Below are 23,068 nucleotides of genomic sequence, written 5' to 3' on the forward strand. Positions count from 1 at the left end.
TTTTGCAGCCCTCGAAATTAATAACTGTAACTGTTTAAAAAACAACACAAAACAGTTTTTTTAAAAATTTTTTATTCTAGTACAATGACTTAAAATTTCCTTTTTTATAAATCTTAAATATCAAAGAATATTTCAGAATTTTTCGCTCGAACTATCCGAAATTTTTTGAAATGAAAGAATTTTTGGCTTGATTTAACGTTATAACAACAATAATGGGTTCTTTTATAGAAAACAAATCGCTGCTTTCTGTGAGTATTCGTAAATTGAATTAATTTTACTGATTATTTTTTGCTGATATTACTTTTGTATCAACTTTTAAAATAAATAAATAAAATGACACTTATTAAAAACTTTTTTTAAATTGCATTAAAAATGTGTATTTCTGTTTATTAGATGCATCTTAAGGATGCTGTGGAGAAAAATAGCTTTGGAGAGTTTGTTAAAAATGCTCGACCGATTACGAATGGAATCAAGTAAGCAAACGCTGATTGTCATTTACAACTTGATTATGTTTATTTCCTTTCTTTAACTTCTGTTTTCAGTGTTTTCATCATAGAAAAAAAACAATGGGGAGAATTTTTCACCTTTTCTCAAAAACAGGATGAGATTTCAAAAAGTTAAGTGAGATTTCTAAAAATTAAAAAACACACAAATAGACTTAAGAAAAAATAATTTCTTTAATTATAATACATTTTTAACATCTTCTATTTTTTAAAGCATTGACTTTTTTTCCTGCATCATCATATGATTTTTGCTGCATCATAGAAGATTTTGCCTTTATAAGGTATTTGTCCATCTTACATTAGTGCATAATAAGTTTGAACGTCTCACATAAAGAAACCTTACCTACGGTAAACAGGTGATTGCAGAGAAATGTGTCCTGGAAGCGGTTCCGTGGTTCGGAGGGTAGTGTTCTATTCTTCAAAAAGGTTCTTAACAATACTGGTAAATAGGGAAGCTAGGTAATGGAGCAGATGTTGAAAATAATGAAAGATCCAGGAAGAAAAGTGAAACTGATTTTATTCTAAATTCGAAGCTTTTTCTAAAATGCGTGAATGTCGCGAATTTTGAAATTGGTTTATAGAATGTGCGAAACTCTCGCGGTAATTCTCACTTTCTCGCGCTGTAGTGAAAACAGTGGTTTTGGTTCGTGATTGCTTTTCAGAGCTACAGAACGCTTACTTTTTTACAAAGTTATAGCAAAATGGAAGAAATTTCAATGCATTCCCACATATCGTGATCTGTTGTGCCAACGACAATCTCTGAAGTACCAAATGGATTTTAAACTTACTAATTAAAAAAAAAAAGGGAGGAAATATGCTGGATCCCTTCTCAGATTTTTTTCCCTGTAATTTCTGGCTAGCCACTGCCTGGAAGTTGCAAAGACTTGGCAATTATTTTGGTGTAGATCACAATGCAAAAATCTTGCCTAAAATCCAAGGCTTTCTGAATTCACCAATTTTAATATTGGCCTTAAAGCTTTTTTTTGCAACATGGCATGTTAAAAATGTCAGAACATAATATTATATATTAGGGATGTAACGAATATTCGACCACTATTTGGTATTCGGCCCTTTTACTAAATATTCGGCCTAGCCGAATAATGAAGTTATTCGGCTGAATATGAATATTATTAGATATTTGGCTGAATAAATTCATAATAATAAAGAAAGATATTTTTTAAAATGTATTTTTAAATATATTTAATCATGAATATTGCAGAGTTACATTTCACTGCATTAATTATTAGAAAATCTTACATTTACTCAATTTAAGTTGTATAATACATAAGTGTATTTAATAATGTTACATAAATAAAAAAGAAAGTTAATACATTTAACAGTAGTAATGAGTTCTTATTTTAAATAAAATAGCATATAAATTACAAGTATAACATAATTGTAACTAAAATATGCTCTTATTAATTATTTAGATTTATAAAGCCATATTGCCATCAAGATATTTAAATTATTAAAAAAAAATTAATCAAGTTGTTAAAATTTTTTTAAATATACAAAGATTAAAAAAGCAATTTTGTTAATATTTATTTCATTTTTAATTTAAAATTTGAAAATTACTTTAATTACAAAATTACAATCAAAAGAGAAATTTTTAAGAGGTAAGTATTCGGTCTAAAATTTGGTAGAATATTTGGTATTCGGCCCCATCACTATTCGTTACATCACTATTATGTATCACCATTTCTTAACTGATATCAATCATGTGTAGTCTTTTAATAGAACGTGTAATGTAAGTTAAAAACTGTTTATTAGATTTTATAGATTATTAGTATGAAAATTTTGGCCAAAATAATCACCAAGTTTTCCCGACTTCTAGGCGTACCCACCAGATATGTGAAAATTAATAAAATCTTATTTTTTCAATACTTATTTTTTTAATGATAAAAATTTATGACAAGGCAAACTTACTACATCTTTTTATTGTAATAATAATTTACTTTTATTTATTTCATAAATGTTGTGTTATTAAGTTTATTATTTTCTGGTTTCTGACAATTTAACATTGTGATAATATTATTTAAAGTATTGTTCATTTGTAACCTGGTGTGTACCAGTGATGGAATGTCATTCTAGTACTTGTTTTTTAATGAGCCCTGTGGCGGAGTTCTTTCGGGCTTTCTGCGACATACCTCTCTAACACTAATATCTTTCAGCAAGATACTTAAAAATAACAAATGTACATGTTACTAATTTGAAGTAAGAGAAGCGTTAACTTCAATAAATAAATAAATCGAATAAAAAAATATTTTTAAAAAAAAAATTAATATGTAATTTTTGTGTAAATTCTAATATATGGGCAATATTCTCTCATTTTGTAGAAAGATAATTCACTATTTAATTCCTTTTTCTCATTTTGTAATTCATCATCACATTAAAAAAAAAAATTTTGAAATCTGTAGAGATTAACGGCAAAAGGGTTTACTAAATGTGTGTTTTCATTTCGAGATTTAGTTGTAATAAATAATATCATATAAGAATATCAGTAGTACTAACTGCATGGAAAAATAGAACGAAAATGTTGACAGAAAAGGAAACCAAGTTTTTTGCTTCATTATTTTTTATTTTTCATTATTCTAAAATAAGAATAGAAAAATCATTAGTATTTTTTTCCACTCCGATGCACGAAAAAGGCATCTTTTGAATATAATTCTGTAGAATAGATAAAATCTTTCAAAAATTTCAGCAGAAAAGAAAAGCAAAATATATTTTACTTCCCAAAGGAAAAATCTTTCTGCTCCATAATGTTCTGCGACAATGTCGCTGTGTCGCCGCGATTCTGACACGGGGTTAATAAGAAAGAAAAATTTGCTTAAATATCAATACTAAAATGCATTGAGTTGCAATTGTTAAATGTCTTAACAAAAAACTTATTTAGTATTTCTTTTATTAGTATTCAGGGGTCTGTCTAGGTTTTTCTGAGAGGTACCTATTTTGTGAAAATTTAGACATAATTTGTGAAAAATTAAAAATTATATTTAAAAATCAACAAAAAAATATGGTAAAAATATGGATTTATCATTTCTAAAGGGATACAAAAATAAAATTGTAAGAAAAAGTATTTTTACTACCGTTTTTCCTAAAATTGAATTTGTGAAACTACCGTTTTTCCTAAAGTTGAATTTGTGAAGGTACCGCTAAACGGTAGTAAATTTGACCTGGATAGACCCCTGGTATTATATTTTTAAAATTCGATGTACTATACTTTTACCTTATATTGAATATTTTTATGACATTAAAATAGTCTCTATTCAATTAACATTTTGAAATGTTAAATTAGTTAAGTTATTAAGTTTTGTACGTTATTGATGTTTTGCATGTAAATACTATTTTGTTGGTTAAGTACTTTAAGTTTTGTCATTAGTAAGCCCAAAAGTTAGTACCAATATTATTATATGGTTTCAATTATTCATTTTCCAGCCCCACTGATTTGAAAAATTTGATGGAGTTGACTATGCGGGAAGTTCTAATATCTCTTATTGTAAGTACTTTGAATATAATAACGTTCTTTGCTATTTGTCAGCTAATGCTATGTATTTAGTACAATACAATTAAAGTATTACTTTTTTAATTCTCTCAATTTTTGAATATCTAATTGTTAAACATTAAATAGGAGTTTTTTTTTTTTGTTGCTTCATCCTCCTAGTAGCATAGCTGCCAACTCTACTGGATTTTCCAGTAGACTACTGGATTTTGCCAGTTTCTCTTGGTCTACTGGTTTAATTAAAATTCTCCTGTTTTTTTGTACATTTTAGAAAATTCTTTAAAATTGAGTAAATTTTTCTAAAAAACAATCCCTTTTAAAATCGAATTTTAGTACATTATTGCCTGCTTGCTTCAATATTTAAATGAGTATTGCTAATATATAATAAAGCAACACTCATTTATCAAAACCAATTTGAAACTTTTTTTGTTCTAAAATGTTCTGCTTATTTTTATTCAGAACTCTCTTTTTAAATTAATTAAAAACAATTTTTTAAAATTGTCTTTGATAATTTAAATGCCTATTAATATTTGAAATTATGAGTACACGTAATACATTTCAAGTATGTTTAATCTCAATCATAACATGAAAATATTGCATTTTTTCTATTTTGGTGACGTTAAAAATACTATGTGTAAAATATTTAGTACATTATGCAACAATTATCATGAAATTTATAATATTTCATAAAATCTACTGGATTTTATCTAATCCCTGTTGGCAGCTCTGTAGTAGCATAGCGGAAAGTGACTGCTTTTTTTTTAAACAGTTGAAACATTAAATCAATAACTTATCTAATTTGAATTTACGCAAGTAAGAATATAGACATATTTAGTTTTTAAGACACATAATTATAAAATTTGTAACAGAACATAATTCTTTTTTTATTTTGTTGTCAAATAATTTGCTCTCTTTTCTAATTCTTTTTACTTCAGAATTCAGTTTTACCTTTGAATGTAATGTCAATATCTACCTATGTATGTATTTAGGATCCCTACATAAAATAAGGTTTATGGGTATAGAACGAAATTTTGAATTACATAGGAAATATCATTGAGAACATGTGGTGCTTAAATTCTGCTAAGTGCACTCCAAGACGTTTTGAGATAATCATTTCTTTAAAACATTTATTTTTAACATGTGAAGAATGTGCTTTTATAGTTATTTCAATGCTATCTTTGTAGCATATAATTTATAAATTTTTTGTTCTAGATAAATTTGCATTACTTTTTTGAATAATTTTGTTAGAATTTGTTGTTGTATGTTGTATTTATTGATTACAATATTTTTCTTTAAAGGAGCGAAAGACAGATATTACTCTTTTAGAACGAATATTCCAGTTTTCGTTTGATGCAGCCTTATTAGGTAAATGCTATGTAGTTTTGTAACAAATTTGTAAAATTATAAATAGCTGCAATGCATTTATTTGTTATAATTATGTTATTTTAATTATATTTATTTTTAACATATTTTACTTTGCATTGTATAAAAAACACATTTTGTAGCATTTCTTAAAGAAATATAAATGTTTTAGATATTGCGTCTGGTAATCTTCCAGTCCTAGTTATTGGTGACTTGTTTGAAGCATCAACTATAGTGGATTGTGAGAAAACATTTTCTTTCATGGAAAATAGAGTTGATACTTTCAAAAAAGTAAGCATTTTTTTTTTGTTTTAAACCCTTTTTTTTATTGTTCTGCAGATAATTAATCATTACTTTTATATTTTTAGGAAATATTTTTTAAGGCTTGTAAGAATCATCTTCTACGGTCTTGTAATGGTATGTGATGATTTTATTTTAATAGTGTTGCTTGTAATAAATTATTCAATTTAAGCTTAGGATTGAACTAAGTCATAAATTTTTATTTTTTTTAAATTTTTATTTTTGTGCAGTAACACTGTGCAAAATGATGAGCTAAGTGTAAAAACACTTTATAGCTGTTGTAACTGCCTGAAGATTCAGTGAATTAAGAAATTAAGCTGAGTTTACTTTCTATTATTTGAATTTTAGAACATTAAAAATTTGTTTCTCATATTATAGATCTAGTACTTGAGCCATAGTTTTCTTAATAATAATATTTTTCCTGAAGTATATTTGTAACAAACTATAGTTTGTCACAATATATGAATGAGGCAGTGAAATATAGAGACCAACCGCAGCATAAATTTATTAGGTAAAATTTTTCAAACCCTCTCAGCCACTCCATAAGGGACATTTGTTTCATTAAGATTATCCCACATTTATTGCAGTCTTGCACCAATTACTCTTAACTACCCTCTAAATTAAACATTATTCTAGTACAGTCTTCTTATAGAGTTTTTATTTAATGATAAATTATTTAAAGATTCAATTAAAAGAAAATCTATAATTAAGCTCTAGTTGGAGTGAGATTATTTCTTTAAACTGTTCTAAAAAGTTTAGGCATTTTTTCTGAAATTATTTTGCAATATTGAGAGATTTTTATAATTCCTTGAATTAATGATGCTAATAAATATTTAATAAATAATGTGTTTTGCATATATATTAGCTTTTTTGTTGTAATTCACAAAGTCTGCATCTGAAATTTTTTTTTTGTATCTTTCATATGGTAAAGCAAAAAAATAGCTTCAATATGAAATTGTTTAAGAAAAAAATCATTTAAGTACATAACTTCTTCTGAACAATTAGTTATAAGTAGTTTTTTGTATAATTTGTAGCTCCAATTTGTATGGCATATTTAAATATACTTTATTTTATAACCTTATTTAAAATATAAATTTGATTTTACATCAGTTTAACAATATGTATCAAAAGGTTATCATTTTTTCTAAATGTATCTCATCAACATTTTATTTAGCTTTCTTTCTTATCTATGTTTAATTGTTTTTAGATCTGTTGAAAAGATTATCAAGGTCCCAAAATACTGTGTTCTGTGGTCGAATATTAATGTTTTTAGCTCACATATTTCCACTTTCAGAACGTTCAGGTAATTACAGAATAAGTTTTTAAATTTTGTAGTATATTTCTGTTTTTTTTTAATGTTAATATGTCTTTTGTGTAACCTTTTCTTTAAAATGGACTTAATAAGTTAAAATTAAGTAAATTTTAAACTAAAGAAATTTTTTATTGGAATCGTTTTAATACAAGAATAATTTAATTTAATACAATATAAGTGAATATCAAATGAAATTACTTTTGCATTTTTAAATAGCAGTTTCAAAAAGATAACCCTGCATTTAAAGAACAACCATTTCTAATTTAAAAACTTTTTTTGTGCAAGATGTTTTGTCATTGTAAATCATCGAATAATTAGTGATCAAATTTGAATGCTAAATGCATTTTCCAATCTCTCAAGTTTTTCTCTGAATGAATTCAGAATGGTGTTAATCGAAAATACATAAAACAGTTGGGTTTTTTACGGGCTGCTTTCAAAAATAGTTTGTTTGAAAATTTTTAAATGGAAAGGTCATGAATTAAATGGGGAAGTCATGAATTAAATGTTTATTCAACTTATAAGTGTTTTGAGAATTCCATAGATGCTCAAGGTATGAAATGGAATATTACCAGGTTAGATTGATTAGACATTATGTAAACTTTTTTTTTTTTTCAATTCTAAAACATGGTTAGGTTTTGAAGCATTTAATTTTTTTAAAGTTGTCATTACATATCTTTTTTAGTAATTAAAATATAGTTAATTTTGTTCTGAAGTAGAATTGATATAATTTTTAGAAGTTTAAAATATGAAGTTTAGAATTTTGCTATAAACTTAATCCGTCTACTCAGTTTTTATTTTAATGTGAAAAATTATTTTTACCTAATAATAACATGTTATTTAAAAAAGGGAAACACTGATAAATAGTTTGCCAATTTCCATTTAGTATAACTATAGTGTTTCCTATTTTTAAATAGTTGGTATTTTAAAGATAAATGAAAATTTTTACTTTTGCTTTTTTATTTTTAATAATATTTTATTTTTTACTTATGATAAAAAATTTAAAAATTGCATATAATTGCAAACTTAATTTATTTATAGCATTAATTTGAAAAAATTATAAAATTTTTTAAATTTGTTGAGAAATTATTGAGAACTTATTTTGCTTAATACCCTTTAAATACAATAGCTACTATTATCTTTTTTCCACCTGAATGAAATAATTTTAATGTCCACACATTTAATCCATGTTTATTATTTTTTCAACTTTATCTATTTATGGTTTTAAGTCAATTTCGAACTCTAGTTTTTATTTATATTCTTTTTAATTTAATAAGCTTTTCTTTTTGAAATTAATTTTTTATCTTTATTTCCATGATAAACTTCTTTATTTCCGTTTTTATTACCTTCTTCTGGCCCACTTAAACTTTATGATGTTTCAAGTACTAAAGTAAAACTTTATTGAAAAATATTGATTTGATAATTTTAAACAACAGGTTTAAATGTTATAAGTGAATTTAATCTTGAGAACACTACCTCATATGCAACCAGTGATGATGCCTTTAGTGATTTGAATTCAGAAAAAGGGGATAACAATGAAGAAGGGGAAATATCATCTCAAAGGTAATTTCTGAATCTTTTTCTAATTAAATAAATAGCTCTTTTCATTTCTCTAAGTTTTGTTATATTATCTTATAAAGTTCATATTGGTAATGGTCATATTTTACATTCAATAAAAATAAACTCTATTAATCATCAGTACTGCAATATATTTTTACTACTTAATATATAAATACTTAATATGTAAATTTACTTAATATGTATGAAAAATTGAATCTGCTAAAGATATTCATTGTTAACTTTTAAAATGAGTGTTCTACATCAATTAAGAAATGTAGTAAGACCTTTACTTATTTTGTAACTTCATTTAATATGTTTACTTTTAAATAAACTTTTGATGTCATATGTTGAGAGTATAATTTAATACAGATGTGAATGAATTTAAGTGATATATATTTCTTTCATAATTAGTTGTGAAGTGTATTTAACGAATATAATTTAAAAAATTTAGTTCTAAACAAAATATGCTGCAACCAAAATATACATGGGTAAAGAATTTGTAAATTGCATGAGAGACTATGCTGGGCTAAGTTCAAAAAATGATATGAAATGATTTATAGATTTTAACAATTTATAATGTACTTATATAATATTATTTACATAGAAAATAATTGCAGTAGGCTTCAGTAAATCAGTGGTATTTGGTGGAAGGGATTACAATACAGGATAAAGTTCACTTCCTACCCCCCTCTCATGTAATTAAAAACAAATTTTAAGATGAATAATTAATGTAAAAATACTCAATATTTATAAATAAGCTACACAAACCTAAAAAATTATATCTAGAAAGAGTTAAAAAGTGCAGACAACTGTTATAGCTTTCCTCTTTTTTTCCCCTCTCCTGCCACCCAAGACGAAGATTTACAAATGGTAGGTTAAATTATTTCCAATTTTTATTGGATCAGTTAGTTGTGAGCTGGCTAGTCGCAAACCTATTGTATTTAATTATGTTTTGAGTATTTAGTTTTTTAATTAAAGAAATGAAAAAAGTTTTTTTAATTGTACTGTGTTAACTATGAATAATAATTTTGATTAAAATGTGCACACAATCTGAATAAAATAAACACTATTTGAACCAAAAAGCTATTATTTATATTTTGTTAAGCTAAAATTTATTCTTTTTTATTTTTTAATCAATAATTTTTAATTTCTTTATATTTACGAAGTTTTACAAATTTATTTAGTTTAAGCATGAGTTTAGTTAAGCATATTGTTTTGTTAATTATATATGTTTTAAAGGAGTTTTCTATATTTTTACTAGTTTTTTTCATACTTTTATTCTAAAATAAGTATAATTTGATAAAATAAATATTATTGTTATGGATTATGATGAATTATAGAATCAGAAGGGATGTAATAATAATAATAAAGACAGTACACAATTATCAAAAATATTTCTTTCTTTTTGACAAGTCTTAATCTTATCAGGCTAATAATTAATCTAGTTTAATAGTCCTTGAAATATTTATAAAATTTGAATTTTTTCAGCAGTCCCATTGTTGCAGATAGAAATTTATATAAAAAATTTTGGTCACTTCAAGATTTTTTCCGAAATCCCAACAGCTGTTACAATAAAATGCAATGGAGACATTTTGCTAGTGTAAGTATTTAATTTTCATTGAATAAGACTTTTTTTTCCTTCAAAGTATAAGTTAAAATTTTTATCTAATTAAAAATTATGATGGAAAAAATTGATAAATTTTTATATAGGTGAAACTTTTTCAGCTTTATATAGTTTTTATTTGTTATTAATTTATACCAATTACAATTTACATCTCATTTCTTTTAAAATAGTTGCTAAGAATACTGTATTAAATTATCACAAATACTTTATTTTAGTGTACTTCTGAAGTCCTGACAGTTTTTGGCAGTTTCAAATCTGATGATGCCAATTCTTCAAAATGGAAACAAGCCAAGTTACCATCTCCCAGTGGGGCTTCTGTCTATTTTGCTAAATACCTAACTAGTCCTAAGGTAAACTTGATTTTAAGAATCTTAGGTGATATTATCTGAGCTTCAATGTTTACTATTCAAACATAAATAAGAATGTAGACTATCAAAAGCTGCTGATTAGTTTTATTATACAAATTGTCATAGCTAAATTTTTCAGTTGCATAAATATTTAATTTACTTTTGAATCAATTTTGTTGTTTAAGCTGTAATAATCAGTGTGTTATGTTAGTGAGTAATAAGTTTATGCCTATTTTTCTACTGAAGGGTTTTATAGTTTCATATTTTTTTGGTAGTTAGTAAGCTTTGTAAAATTTAACAGTACAACAGACTTGTTCAATACTATATTTGTATGATACATACTCTTGCCTAAATAAGATCGTTAGGCAAAGTAGTTGCTAGTAGATAGTTTGTCTAGTAGATTGTTTGTTATGGAAATGCCTGCAATTTTTTTAGATGCATTTTTATGCTTATGATCTTAAAAATCATGTGTTTATTTTATTATTGATATTTTGACCACAAATCAGTCAAAGGTAAATTTGACCAATTTGTAAAGGTAATTTATTAAGAGTATGATTTGGTTAAAAAAAAGTACATTGTTTTATTAAATGACAATAATTCCCCCCACCCCCAGTGTGGCACTTTTCTCATCACTGCACATTTGACATTTATTGTCTGTTTAAAGTGTTAAGTTTTAATTAAATTTTCTGCCATATTTGTTTTTATAACATTTTATATATATGTATCTCACATTATATAGTTCTTTTTGTGTTGAATTGTTACTCCTTTGAAATTCTTTATATTATCAAGTTTTGTTTTATAGCTTTTGGAACTTGAGCTAAGTGACAGCCACTTTCGGCGTTATGTTTTGGTGCAGTTTCTTATTCTGTTTCAATACTTAACATCTCCTGTAAGGTTTAAATTGTAAGTGACATTTTATTTATTTTACGAAACTTTTTTAAATTATGAAGTACAACATGCTCCAGTTAAAGCATACTTTTTTCAAGCTATATTTTTACCTTAGGGATTCTTTTGTTTTAACTGAAGATCAACAAAACTGGATCAAAGAAGTTACTAAGCGTATCTATAAAGTAAGGTTTTTAGAAAAATATTTTATCATTGATAATGTCAGCTTAACAAATTTTGATCTTGTTATTTTATTTAAAAGTTTTATGTGTACTGATAATAATTTTCCATAGATTATCTACATATATTTAATATGTTATTGAGCGAAGGTATTCACTGCAAGTGTAACTCACAAGATGATGAAAGAGGTTTTAGCTTGTCCAACAGCCATTATTGCATTATCTCCTACCCTATGCAAATTAGAAAGATGCTGGATGGCACTTCAACTGTTAGTTAAAATTCAAATGCTACCTGAACTAGGAAATGAAAGTACTTAGCTGAGACCTGTATCACTAGAAATCAATTCCCCGCAATTTCTGGATTTTTCAATTTGATATGACAGGAATTGTTTTGGGACCTAATGTATATACTACTACCACATACCCTCCAACTGCTACGGAATTTCCGTAGTTTCAGAAATCTTCTTTTCAGACGGTAGCAAAATTAATGTCTTAATATTTAAGAAAAATTAATTTTAGCGTAACTTGTCCACTATTACTTATAAAAGTGCAGGCCATATGGCTAGATTCTTAAGTTCTGATAAAAGTTTTATGAGAGATCCATTTGCTTTAAAAATTTCTACTTTGGTTCGCTACCACTAGAAAGAATTATTTTCAAAATCCTCATAAGTTGGAGGGTATGCTACCATAACAAGGCTTTTCATTCCTTCCACCATCCGTATAGCATCTTCTGGGATATTAATTAATTCAAGAGCAAGTTACTCATGATATTCAGGAGGATCTGATGTCTTTTTAACACCCAATGCAGATGGCAAATGCGAAATGCAGATGGGAACATTCTCCGAAAAGATTCTCAGATTTATCAATGCGAGATTTCAAATTATGCCACTCAATAGAATTAAAAGTCGAATCCTCATTGATTGCTCGGCTATAGGGGTTATTTTCCTGCAGTATTTGATTGTTGTTCCAATGCTTGAGAAATACGAATGTTTGATTACCAGAATTATAATTAAGAAGTTTGTTATAATATTTGAATTTCTCAATTTCTCTAACCTGAACAACTGCTGATCAGTCTCAAAACAAATAATATTGCCAGGACAGCTGTTTTAAAGACCTGTTTCTGTAAGTTGGCCAATCAATCCAACGTGGCTTCCATTCAGATCAGGAGACTTGCGAAAGTTAGTACATGAAGAACAGCCTCAGTTTCACTTACTAAACTCAGAGAACTATGGTGTCAATGTACTATATTACTAGTTCTTCTTTTGACAGATCTAGTCCATACAAGGAAGCGTAAAATGCTGCTTTTTCGGTAGTGTGTGACTGGTATATTTTCTGCCTATCTATCAATTTGAGGAATTTCACTGTCAAAGTCTTGAATCGTGTTACATGCTTGAGGCTGTTCCCTGCTATTGCATTTCACTAGATTTCTCAGTTTAGTGTTTGTGACTTTCAGCAAAATATAATTTCATTTGTTTAACTTAATTCAAGCAAAGCTGCACTTAATGTCAGCATTTATATTTTGAAACTTGGTTTTACTCAAGGAATCAGCAGGTTCGTCTAAAGTGCCTGCAGATTGTTTTCTCTCCTCCAATAAGTTTTGGAGTGGTTGAGATAAAACATTTTTTGATTTTCCAGCCGTTACCTGTAATAATTTTTCTAGTTAACTGATTGATTTTTATTAAAATATTTTTATTAAGTTTCAAATATTTTATTATGCATTCTTTGCTTTTGTTTGATTTTATATGAATACATGGTTGATAATTTGCTTTATCTAAAGTGTGTAATTGCATGTAAATTTTGTGTTCTTATTATTTACTACATGGTTTGTTTTAGTTTTATTGTAACCTGGTTTATAATTATATTTTTATTCTAAATGAATTTTTCTGTTTTAATTTAGTACTTTTTATGAAGAGGAGTTTTTAAAAAAAATTGAGATAGGATAGGGGTTAGTTACTTTTTAATTAATCAAATGTGGGAAAGGCTTGTTTTGGCAATAATTATTTCAGACTTGTTCATCTCTCTAGATTTTTTTCATGCAGTTTTTTTATAATATCAAATAATTCATCTTTGATTTAACATTAATAATATTTAATTGCAACAAAACAAAAATGTGACCAGTTTTTGCATTTTCCTTTATTTTTTTTTCACAACATACCATTTTTAAATTCTTTGCTTTTTAGAAATCTGATTCTTCAGAGTTATAGTAAGTAATACAACAATGTTTAACATTATTTAATGAGTAGTCCACTATAAATTCCTTTTAAAAGGTCTTGGGGGAAATGAAATTATCTTGATGATTGGAGAATACTTTGTAGAGAAAGATGGATTGTTAGGGTTCATTTAATGGCATTGATATTTTTATTGGAGAAAAATTTTTAAACTGGTGCGAGTTCTGATGTATAAATTAAAATGCACAAAAATAGAAAGATTAAATTTTCTTTTCATATATTATGTCATAATATGCCTGCAATTTAGGACATGAAAATTTAAATTTTCAGTTAGTAGCCAGTAGCCAATGAACTATGTAACCACTTTTTCTTAAACCTTAAAGAGTTAGTGATTGATATCAATAATCTTTTTAATTTAATAGCTACTTTTTGCAAACTTTTTTTTGTTTGGATTAAATTATATATATAAAAAGAAATCATATTAGAAATAATCTACAGTTATAAAAAGTTAATTCTACAATAAAAATAATATAAATATGTGAAAAATTTAGTTAAAAGTACTTATTTGAACTTTATTTAAAAATATTTGGGGCGAGAAAATACAAAAAATTGAATGGAAAAATAAACAAGTATAAAATAAATTTAATGTATGCATTACAACTTTGTATGTGAATTGTTAAAGTTGTAAATTGTTGATTCTCCTTCCACATAAATCATTCTATCACAAAATGATGGATTCTGAAGGATCAAAATTTTGAATGAAGATATTGGACATTTTAATGAAAATTCTGTTTTCCGAAGTCTTTCTCATTGACATACTCTTATCATCAAACAATTAAAAAAAACTGATGGGAAAAGTGTTTATTTAATTTAAGTTGTCAATTTTTTTTATTGACTCGTCACATGGCAAATGTTTTTTTTTTTTTCATGTCTACATGCTTATAACTTTGTATAATGATGTAATTTTATTTGATTTTTGTTTGACTTAAATTATTTTATTGGATTATTAAAAGTAATGGACATAAATGTTTCTTTAAAATGCTGATTTTGGAATTTTTCTTTTTTATAGTTATTGGAGGAAACACCACCAAATGGTGAAAGATTTGCTCAAGATACAGAAGTAATTGCTATTTCCAGTAGTTTTATCATAATTTTTCTGTTTCATTTGTTCATTGCATTTATCATCTTTTTTTATCGATATGATCAGTTATTTTAATTTTGTTTTTAAAATCATTTATATTATTATTTGCTTGTTTGTGTTCCTTTTTATCCCTCATCTGATCATAATTATCATTTATTTCACAAGATGATTTATTTATATTAAGTAAATTTTCAAGTATTCAGCTGAAAAAGACTATATAAATACATATATCTGTTTAAAAAGTTAAATTCATTGTTTTGAAAAAAAAAAATTCATTTATAATGTTTTTTGCTTGTGCTTCTTTTTATTTTCATCTGATTAAAATTATCATTTAACTAGATGATTTATGCAATTAATTTTCAAGTATTCAGCTAAGAAAGTCTATCTATCTACCTATATATATATATGTTTTAAAAAATGTTTTAATTCTGAATAAAAAAAAATTCTTATTAAAATACATTTTTTTAAAAGAGAATTCTTCAGCGAGAAGAATATTGGAATGCTTGGAAAAATGAAGGATGCCCAGATTTTAAGCATGTGACAGAGAAAACACAACTGGATAACAGGTATTGATTCAAAAGTATATATTTATTATATATATTTTTTTTACAATTATGTTATCAGATAACTATTGCGAGGTGTATATATTTTTACAAATGAATCACAAAAATTAATCTATTTATTTTAATTAAATCATGACTATTTGCGTTTTTTTCCCCCTCCATATACTTTTAAACAAATAGTGGAAAGTTATCAACATATTCTTATTAAGATTATTTGCATTTCTTGCTTTAAGCTTGATTTCTATGTGTGTTTTGGAGATTTTTTTTAAGGATTCATTTAGGATAATTTTGTTTGTAATTATATTATATACATTACTTATTTTATATTATACAAAGATGAATTTTACAGTTAGTAGATTTTGTATGTTTTACGGGTGCAAAACTTGTGTCAGATAATGAAGTGATTATAGAATGATGAAGTGAAAATAGTTATCAAGAACATATTTATAAAATTTAGTTTAATGTTTGTTTTGAACAGGGTAACTATTTGTGGGATGTACCAAGAAGGAACAGTGATGTTTGATTTGTTTTTTTAATCTTAAAAGTTTAATAGGTGGCTAAAATTATTGGAGACTCTTCAGGTGGGCGGTGTTCTATCAGAGTGAAGTTATTTTAAGCAGATTCAGGGGTCCGTCCTGGCCGAATTTACTACCGTTTAGCGGTACCTTCACAAATTCAATTTTAGGTAAAACGGTAGTGTCACAAATTCAACTTTAGGAAAAACGGTAGTTTCACAAAATACTTTTTCTTAAAATTTTATTTTTGTATCCCTTAAGAAACGATAAATCTATATTTTTACCATGTTTTTGTATTGATTTTTTAATATAATTTTTAATTTTTCACAAATTATGTCTTAATTTTCACAAAATAGGTACCTTTCAGTAAAACCTAGACAGATCCCTGAGATTGTTTTGTTCCGAGATGACTTTACTAAGAAATTAAATTATACTTGCTGGCATAAATTCATTCAATAGTTTAATCTCAATATGCAAATTAGGTTAATGCACTGTTTCATTAAAAAAATTGAAAAGCACTATTTAAAAAAAGATCCATTTAAGTATTTTGTCTTAACAGTTGTCAAATGGTAATAAAACTGCTTGCATTTTTGTGTGAACTGCAGTAAATTTATGAATACATTTACCACATTGGCTGTGATAAATGTGTTCATAATGTGAAAAATAACTTTTACTTATTCCGCTTGATATGCAATTAGTGGTGTAAAAGTAACTTCTATTATTCATTTAACAGAAAAATTCTGTTGCTGGCAAATATGTGTTATTAGATTATATGTTGATATTTATTGACTTATAAACTTATGTATTTTTATTTATTGAATATGGGTGTTTCTGGGTTAGGTAGTTTTTTTGGTATATATTCCTCTCAATAATTAGAAATCTCTAAAAGTCCTTTTCAATAATTCAGACAAATTTAGAGAACTTTTATAAATTATCATTAATTTAAATTCAGCAAATTAAATAAGTTAAAAAATGAAAACAATTAACCTTCTAGAAGATGTTTAGGATATTGACAGATTTTTATTCTATTCTGTGTGAAATATTGTAAATTTGATGAGAACTGAATTAACTTCAATATAAAATTTTTGTATATTTATCAGTCATGTAACTGGAATTTCACTATAGAATCGTATGATATATTTAATTTGATTTAAGTTGTGATGCAAAAAGGCAAATTGTTTTCACTCTGAACTCGATACATTATTTTTTTTCTAAATCATTCTAATGTCATCTTTTAGGTTTAGTAAACGTCTAGCTGAAGATTTACAGTCGTATCCTATTAAGAAGGCAAAGTAAGTTTTGTTCATATTACTTTTTTTACATCTTGAATAACTCATAGTTTGTTTGATTTTTTTAAAAAATATTAGCATATTTTTTTATTGTAAGAAAATAAATTTTTTTTAAAAATAGTTTGCCTGTTCTCAATTTTACAAACATATCACAATAAAATGTAGGAGAAATATTTTTGGGTGTTAATTTATGCATCCTACTATATTATTTTTTTAAAAATACATTTTTAAAGTTATTTGTCTCTTGGTATGTTTGTGTGGTTTTTTGACCTTTTTATTAAATCCATAAACTTTTCTGTAACTGGAATAGTGTGCTTTTACTTTTTTTATAACTGAAAATATCTTTTCTGTATTGAATAATGTAGTTTTTTGCATGATAAAAATATATGAAACAAATCAAGTTTTTATTTTATGGTAAAAATGAATTTATTTAGTATTTTAATATTTTGTCTTCGACTTAAAAATAATTACTTTCAAAAAATATTTACTATCTTAAGTGTTGTTTGCCCACAGATTCTATGAAATGTTAAGTTTGTTGGAAACTTATTTATTATTTTCTTCACTCCTAAATGTATTATTTTGAAATGCTGTTAGCCAGGATTCTGTGTAACATGTGGTAGATTATTTTAAAGCATCCGTTTTCAGAACTTTAAGTCAACAAATATAACATAAAAATAATTGACTACCTAACCGTGTATAGATAATTTTTTTTCTTCATTTCCAGTTCTGATTTACCGAAGTTGTGGTGTAATAATACAAACAATTGGGATGCTTGCAAATCTGCTAAAAGGTAATTTTTTTTATTTTTTAAAAAATCCTATTTTAACCAAAGTTAAATTATTTGTCCGCTTTTGAATGGAATATATATAATTAAAAAACTAAATAAAGGGAAAAAATAGAAGAAAACAAAAAGAGAGATTATTAAACTCAGTTGTAATTGTTTTAAAAATTTGTTGGAATTTGAACAAGTGTGAATTATTGAAGTTTGATATAGTGTACATAGTATGGATCTGTAATAAATTCTTTGCTTGTTATGCTGTTTTAAGTATAAAATGAAACAATATTTGAAACATATATAGCTACCAAGTTAGCATTAAGGAGTCAGAGAAAACTCTAACTAAAGAATGTCACATTTTATGTTTAATTTATGAATTATAAAATTCTATACAAAATATTTGAGTAAAGAAAGTATCAGGGGCATTAAAAGGGACGTCTTATGATATCCCTTTGACATAGAATATATTTAGCATTTCAATAATTTATAATTATGAAATACAGCATGAAACGCTAGTGTTCTTTTCTGTGTTAAAGGAAATTACATGGTATCTGAATCTTATTGATATTTGAAAATTTATACTTATAATTTTTAATTTATGACTTTAAAATTTGTAAGTATGAAGATTGTCATACAGTTTTGCCACCACTAAGATAAGATATTTTCTCACATGTGCTGAAAAAATTTTATTCTTGGAATTAAATGTTTTAAGAACTGTATATTGTATAATTATATTTATTGACTGATTATTTTAGATGTTTAGTTTGTGAGATATTTTTACGTTTATAGTTTTTGTTTCTAGTGTCATTTTACTGTTTTTTAGAAACTTTGTTCCCTCTTTGGAGTCATTCTTTCATCTATCTAGTGGAAAAGCTGACACCTCATCTTTTAAAAAGTAAAATTTTAACCTTTTTATTATTATGTTAATAAAAATGTTCATGATTCATTATTAAACAATGTGGTCAAACCCTGTATGGATTTATTTTTTTAATATATAAAAAATATTATTGTTAGAAGAAAAATCTGCTCACAGATTGTTAACTATTCTGCGAGCTTCCTATAAAATGCACAGTAGACTTTCTAATTAAAAGATAAAAAAAAAAAGAAAGAAAGATATCAACAAGCTTATTATTTGTTATTTCACACTTTTAAATATATATAGGCTTAACATTTGTGAAACTGAGTAATTTCAGAAATAAGTATTTACTTTCATAATGTATAATTTAAATTTTTGTAGTTTTTTTGTTTTCGAAAATTGTAGTTATCTTTTAGATATTCAATGTCATCCGTTATTTTAAGTCATTATTTGTATACATAATTCTTTTGCTCTTTGCTTAAAACCAATCAGTAAATTTAATATTTTCTTCCTTATTATATTGATAGAATTATTGGTAAAAGAGTTTTAAGATTAATTATAACGTGATTCTAATAAGTTGGTGTTCCTCACTAAAAAAAATAATTTTTGATATTTTAGAGATATTCATGACAGCAGATACACTTGGAAAGCTTTGCGTCTTTTATGCATGAAATCCCCTCATATTTTTACTGCAAATCTCCAGCAAACAAAAGGTGCTTCTGACTACCTGGAATCAGTAATTCAGAAAGTGATAAAAGAAAAACCTCAAAGTGTAAGCTGATTCTTATGACTTATTTATTATTTTGAATTGAAATAAATATTAATTTGTCATATGCTCTTTATTTTCTCTTTTGAATTTTAAAATAACAGCTTATGTGCTAATAAGTAACAAGAATTGAATTTAAAAACTATGATCAAATAGTTCTATGATAATTGAAGTATTAAAATTATTAGACTATAAAAACATTCATCATCTTATCCAGATATTCTAAAATGTGTTGTTACATAGAAACTGTAAATTTTTTTTCATTGGTTGTCTTTTAGTGAAAAATATTAGAATTCAAACTTTCGCAGTTCACAAGACATAGGATACACTATAGAATACTTTATTGATTTTAAACTTTCTTTTTCGTTAAAAAAAGAATGTATTTATAAAAAATATGTCCTCAAATAAGTTATATTTTCAATGATTGAAAAAATAATAACAAGCCTTATATTATTATTTTCAGCAACAGGATGTTATGACAGTTGACACTGCGGTGGCTGAAGATTCAATTGAGGATGGCAACGAAGAATTTTTTCAAACAGATGAAGAACCAAAAGAAGAAGGTATTTAAGTAATAATTTAAAAGGGATGAGATGTTTAAGTAAATGTTTTGTAATATCTTTAATAATCTCTATTTTATATTTTTTTTAAGCAATACGAGTAAGTTTTTTTTACTGTTATCTTTATAGAGTTTAAAAACTATGCACAATATAGAAAATTTTATTTGCAATTGAGATTATTTTGAGGGCAAGAGAATCCTATGTGGTATCGTAGGGTTACCATTACCCTAAAGTGCTTCAGTGATTTGTTCTCATTTAATACCATTTTAATTGCATCATATTTAGTTTCAAAAAAAGAAAGGAAAAACTAAACAAAATGGATTAAGTAATAATCTGTTTTTTTTTTTTTTTTTTTTTTTTTTGTAAATAGGGGTTTCTTTCACATGGGATAGAAGAAACCTACTTCTTTCAGGATGTTTTTTTTCCACTGTGGGAGGATTTTCCATATTTATAACACTAATAATTTTTTTAGAATACATGTTGTGGTTTGTGTTTTGCTCAATAGTTAGTTCTGGCTTTTATGCCAATAACTAAATATTACTTTTGTTGCTAATTATTTTCTAGTCACCCAAAAGGAAAGATATATAATTTAAATATGGAAACTTCAAGCAAATTGTTCTTTGCAAAGTATATTCAACATTAACACTTAAATTAGAATCAATTTCTGTCTTAGAATAAGTGTTTAATGCAAAACCTATTATTTCATAATTTTTTATATGTTTATTTTGAAATAGTGTTTTTTTTTTCACTATCTTACTTGAATAATAACTGAATAAAAGATGTTTAAAATATTCACTTAGTCAAAATATAGAGTGAACAATGTTTGTGATATTTTAAAATAAACCGTATATAACTATTTAGGCTAATGCAATTAAATTTCTAGAGTTTACAGTTATTTTGATTTTTCTTGATGGAAAGTATTTTATCCTTATTTGTCCTAATTTGAGTTTCCAACCTTGATATTCCTGACTTTTGTGCATGTTCAAAATGTTCCATTTTCTACCAAAAAAAATTTCAAAATAATAGATTTGAAGCATTGAAAGTTTCAGATTTATGATTCAACATCTTTTTATTTTAATTAATAATGTTAGTAAAAACGGCAAAAGTTGATAGCTCAAATTAAGAAATCCTGCACTAATTATATACATGGTTTAGACGCATAACACTGCCTTACCTGCAAAATTCATTATTTCAAACTTTTTGGGAAATCAGTCTTTTTATGGAGAAAAAAAAAACTTTAATTAGAAATTTTACATTATGTTCTTAATTTTTTTTGGTGAGGAATTCAAGGATCGTATGTTTATACATTATTCACAGCAGTAACAAATTTTATTGGATGGTGTTTTGTTGTTTTATAATTATTGATTTGTTCCTTTCATTTGATTTTAAAACTGATTTATTCGAATCAACACTACAGTAATCATATGTTCTTTTAATTGTGAATTACAGAATCATCCACTTAATTACTTTGTACAAAAATGTTTAAAATTTAAGGTAATTGAAACCATACTTGATTACACATTTTTATTAAGTATTAGTTCAAATTAATTCTATATTTTTTTAATGCTACAGTATAAAAGTTTTATATATATATTTATTTCAAACAAACTATTATGAATTGTTCAGTGCTATATGATTAAAATAGTGTTTAAGACCGTTAAAACCTTCTGTTATAAGTATAATGAAAACAAATTTTATCGCAAAAGAATAATAGAATATATTAATTTCAATTTCAGAATAAGTAGTGGAAAGTATACTTTTTTTAGTTTGCTGTTTTCCTATTTTAACAGTTGTTTGATATGTATCCCATTCCCGAATTCATTTAAAAATGTTGTTCTAATTTCTATGAGGCTTGCATTTCTTGTCCTTTTAATTACTAGGATTTGAAAATGGCACCATCAATTAGTTCACAAGCTGTTTATAATTTGTATGCTGTAATTTTTATGTACTATATATACAAATATATATACTGTCTTTTGATATTATATATTAAAATGCCTTTATATATTAATTTTTCAGAAAAACCCAAGAAAGAAAAGGTGTTAACCAAAGCATTAATAGAAGCTATAAGTGGAAAACTGCAAGATGTTTGGCAAATCTTAGCCATTCATTTAGGGTTTAAAGAAGATGAAATAGAATATTTTGCAAGTGAGAAACCTACAAATAAAGCTCAAACCGAAAATATGTTGACTATATGGATGGAGCAATATGGGAGCTTATTTGCTTTTGTAAAAGCTCTTAAAGGTGCCGGTTGTTTAAATACAGTGCAGCATTTATTACCTTCATTAGATTAGAGGTGCTGTGAACATATACCTTCTTTATAAATAAAATAATTGTAACTTTTTTTGTATATTATTTCTGTTTGTAACTTTATTTTTGTTGTTCTGAATCTTTTTTTAATAAAATCATGTGAGTATGATAAATGTAATGCTGACATTTCGGAATACAAAACATTAAATTAAGAGCATTGCAGATATTTTGTATTTGGACAAAACCTGGGTCTTTTATGATTTAAACACAAAATCTAAAATAACTATAAATAAGAGTACAACAATAAATCAGGTATAAGCCCATTATCCTTTTTAAAAAACATTTAAAAAAAGGACAATCATTACTTAAATTTTTACGAGCCAGCTAGTATTTTTAATCATAAATGAAGAAAAATTAAACAGTTATAATTTTTTACTACTATTTTAAAAATTCAATATGGTGACATTTCCAATATCGCAAATATAGCTACAATGTAAGACCGATAAAATATAAACAAACTGGGAGAAAAATTTCAAAATTTGGAAGAACAGGAATATGCACGAGTGATCATTCTGTTATTTAATTCTCAAACTGGAAATTTACTCAGAATGCTTTTT

The 23,068-nt window shown here is 25.6% G+C and overlaps 1 protein-coding gene across 4 annotated transcripts; it reads left to right on the top strand.

Annotated features, from left to right (window-relative positions):
• Positions 1-26: 26 nt before the first annotated feature.
• On the top strand, positions 27-22,556 carry Hpr1 (THO complex 1-like protein Hpr1). 4 transcript variants are annotated; one of them, XM_087153572.1, is made up of 20 exons: positions 27-248; positions 394-473; positions 3,939-3,999; positions 5,301-5,367; positions 5,537-5,655; positions 5,733-5,781; positions 6,872-6,967; positions 8,410-8,536; positions 10,022-10,133; positions 10,373-10,507; positions 11,307-11,407; positions 11,508-11,574; positions 14,806-14,856; positions 15,349-15,443; positions 17,194-17,247; positions 17,969-18,034; positions 18,843-18,914; positions 19,494-19,647; positions 20,105-20,204; positions 22,221-22,556. In XM_087153572.1, exons 1-20 carry the CDS (start codon positions 213-215, stop codon positions 22,493-22,495), a joined length of 1,917 nt encoding a protein of 638 aa, XP_087009698.1. In that variant the 5' UTR covers positions 27-212; the 3' UTR covers positions 22,496-22,556. The 4 variants fall into 4 exon arrangements, with proteins under 4 accessions (XP_087009698.1, XP_087009700.1, XP_087009699.1 ...); XM_087153574.1 differs by having other exon boundaries at positions 29-248; positions 20,105-20,212; XM_087153573.1 differs by having other exon boundaries at positions 33-248; positions 10,025-10,133.
• The last annotated feature ends 512 nt before the right edge of the window (positions 22,557-23,068 follow it).

The sequence above is a fragment of the Parasteatoda tepidariorum genome, chromosome 10 (assembly GCF_982258835.1).
Source record: "Parasteatoda tepidariorum strain Cologne lab strain chromosome 10, Ptep-v5.0, whole genome shotgun sequence".
Taxonomy (NCBI): Eukaryota; Metazoa; Arthropoda; class Arachnida; order Araneae; family Theridiidae; genus Parasteatoda; species Parasteatoda tepidariorum.

Excerpts from the sequence above, each read along its gene's own strand:
- Hpr1 (XM_087153572.1), top strand. The coding sequence starts at position 213 with ATGGGTTCTTTTATAGAAAACAAATCGCTGCTTTCT. Across the intron at positions 10,134-10,372 it reads AATGGAGACATTTTGCTAGT|TGTACTTCTGAAGTCCTGAC; the intron begins GTAAGTATTTAA and ends ACTTTATTTTAG. Across the intron at positions 18,915-19,493 it reads GACACCTCATCTTTTAAAAA|AGATATTCATGACAGCAGAT; the intron begins GTAAAATTTTAA and ends TTGATATTTTAG.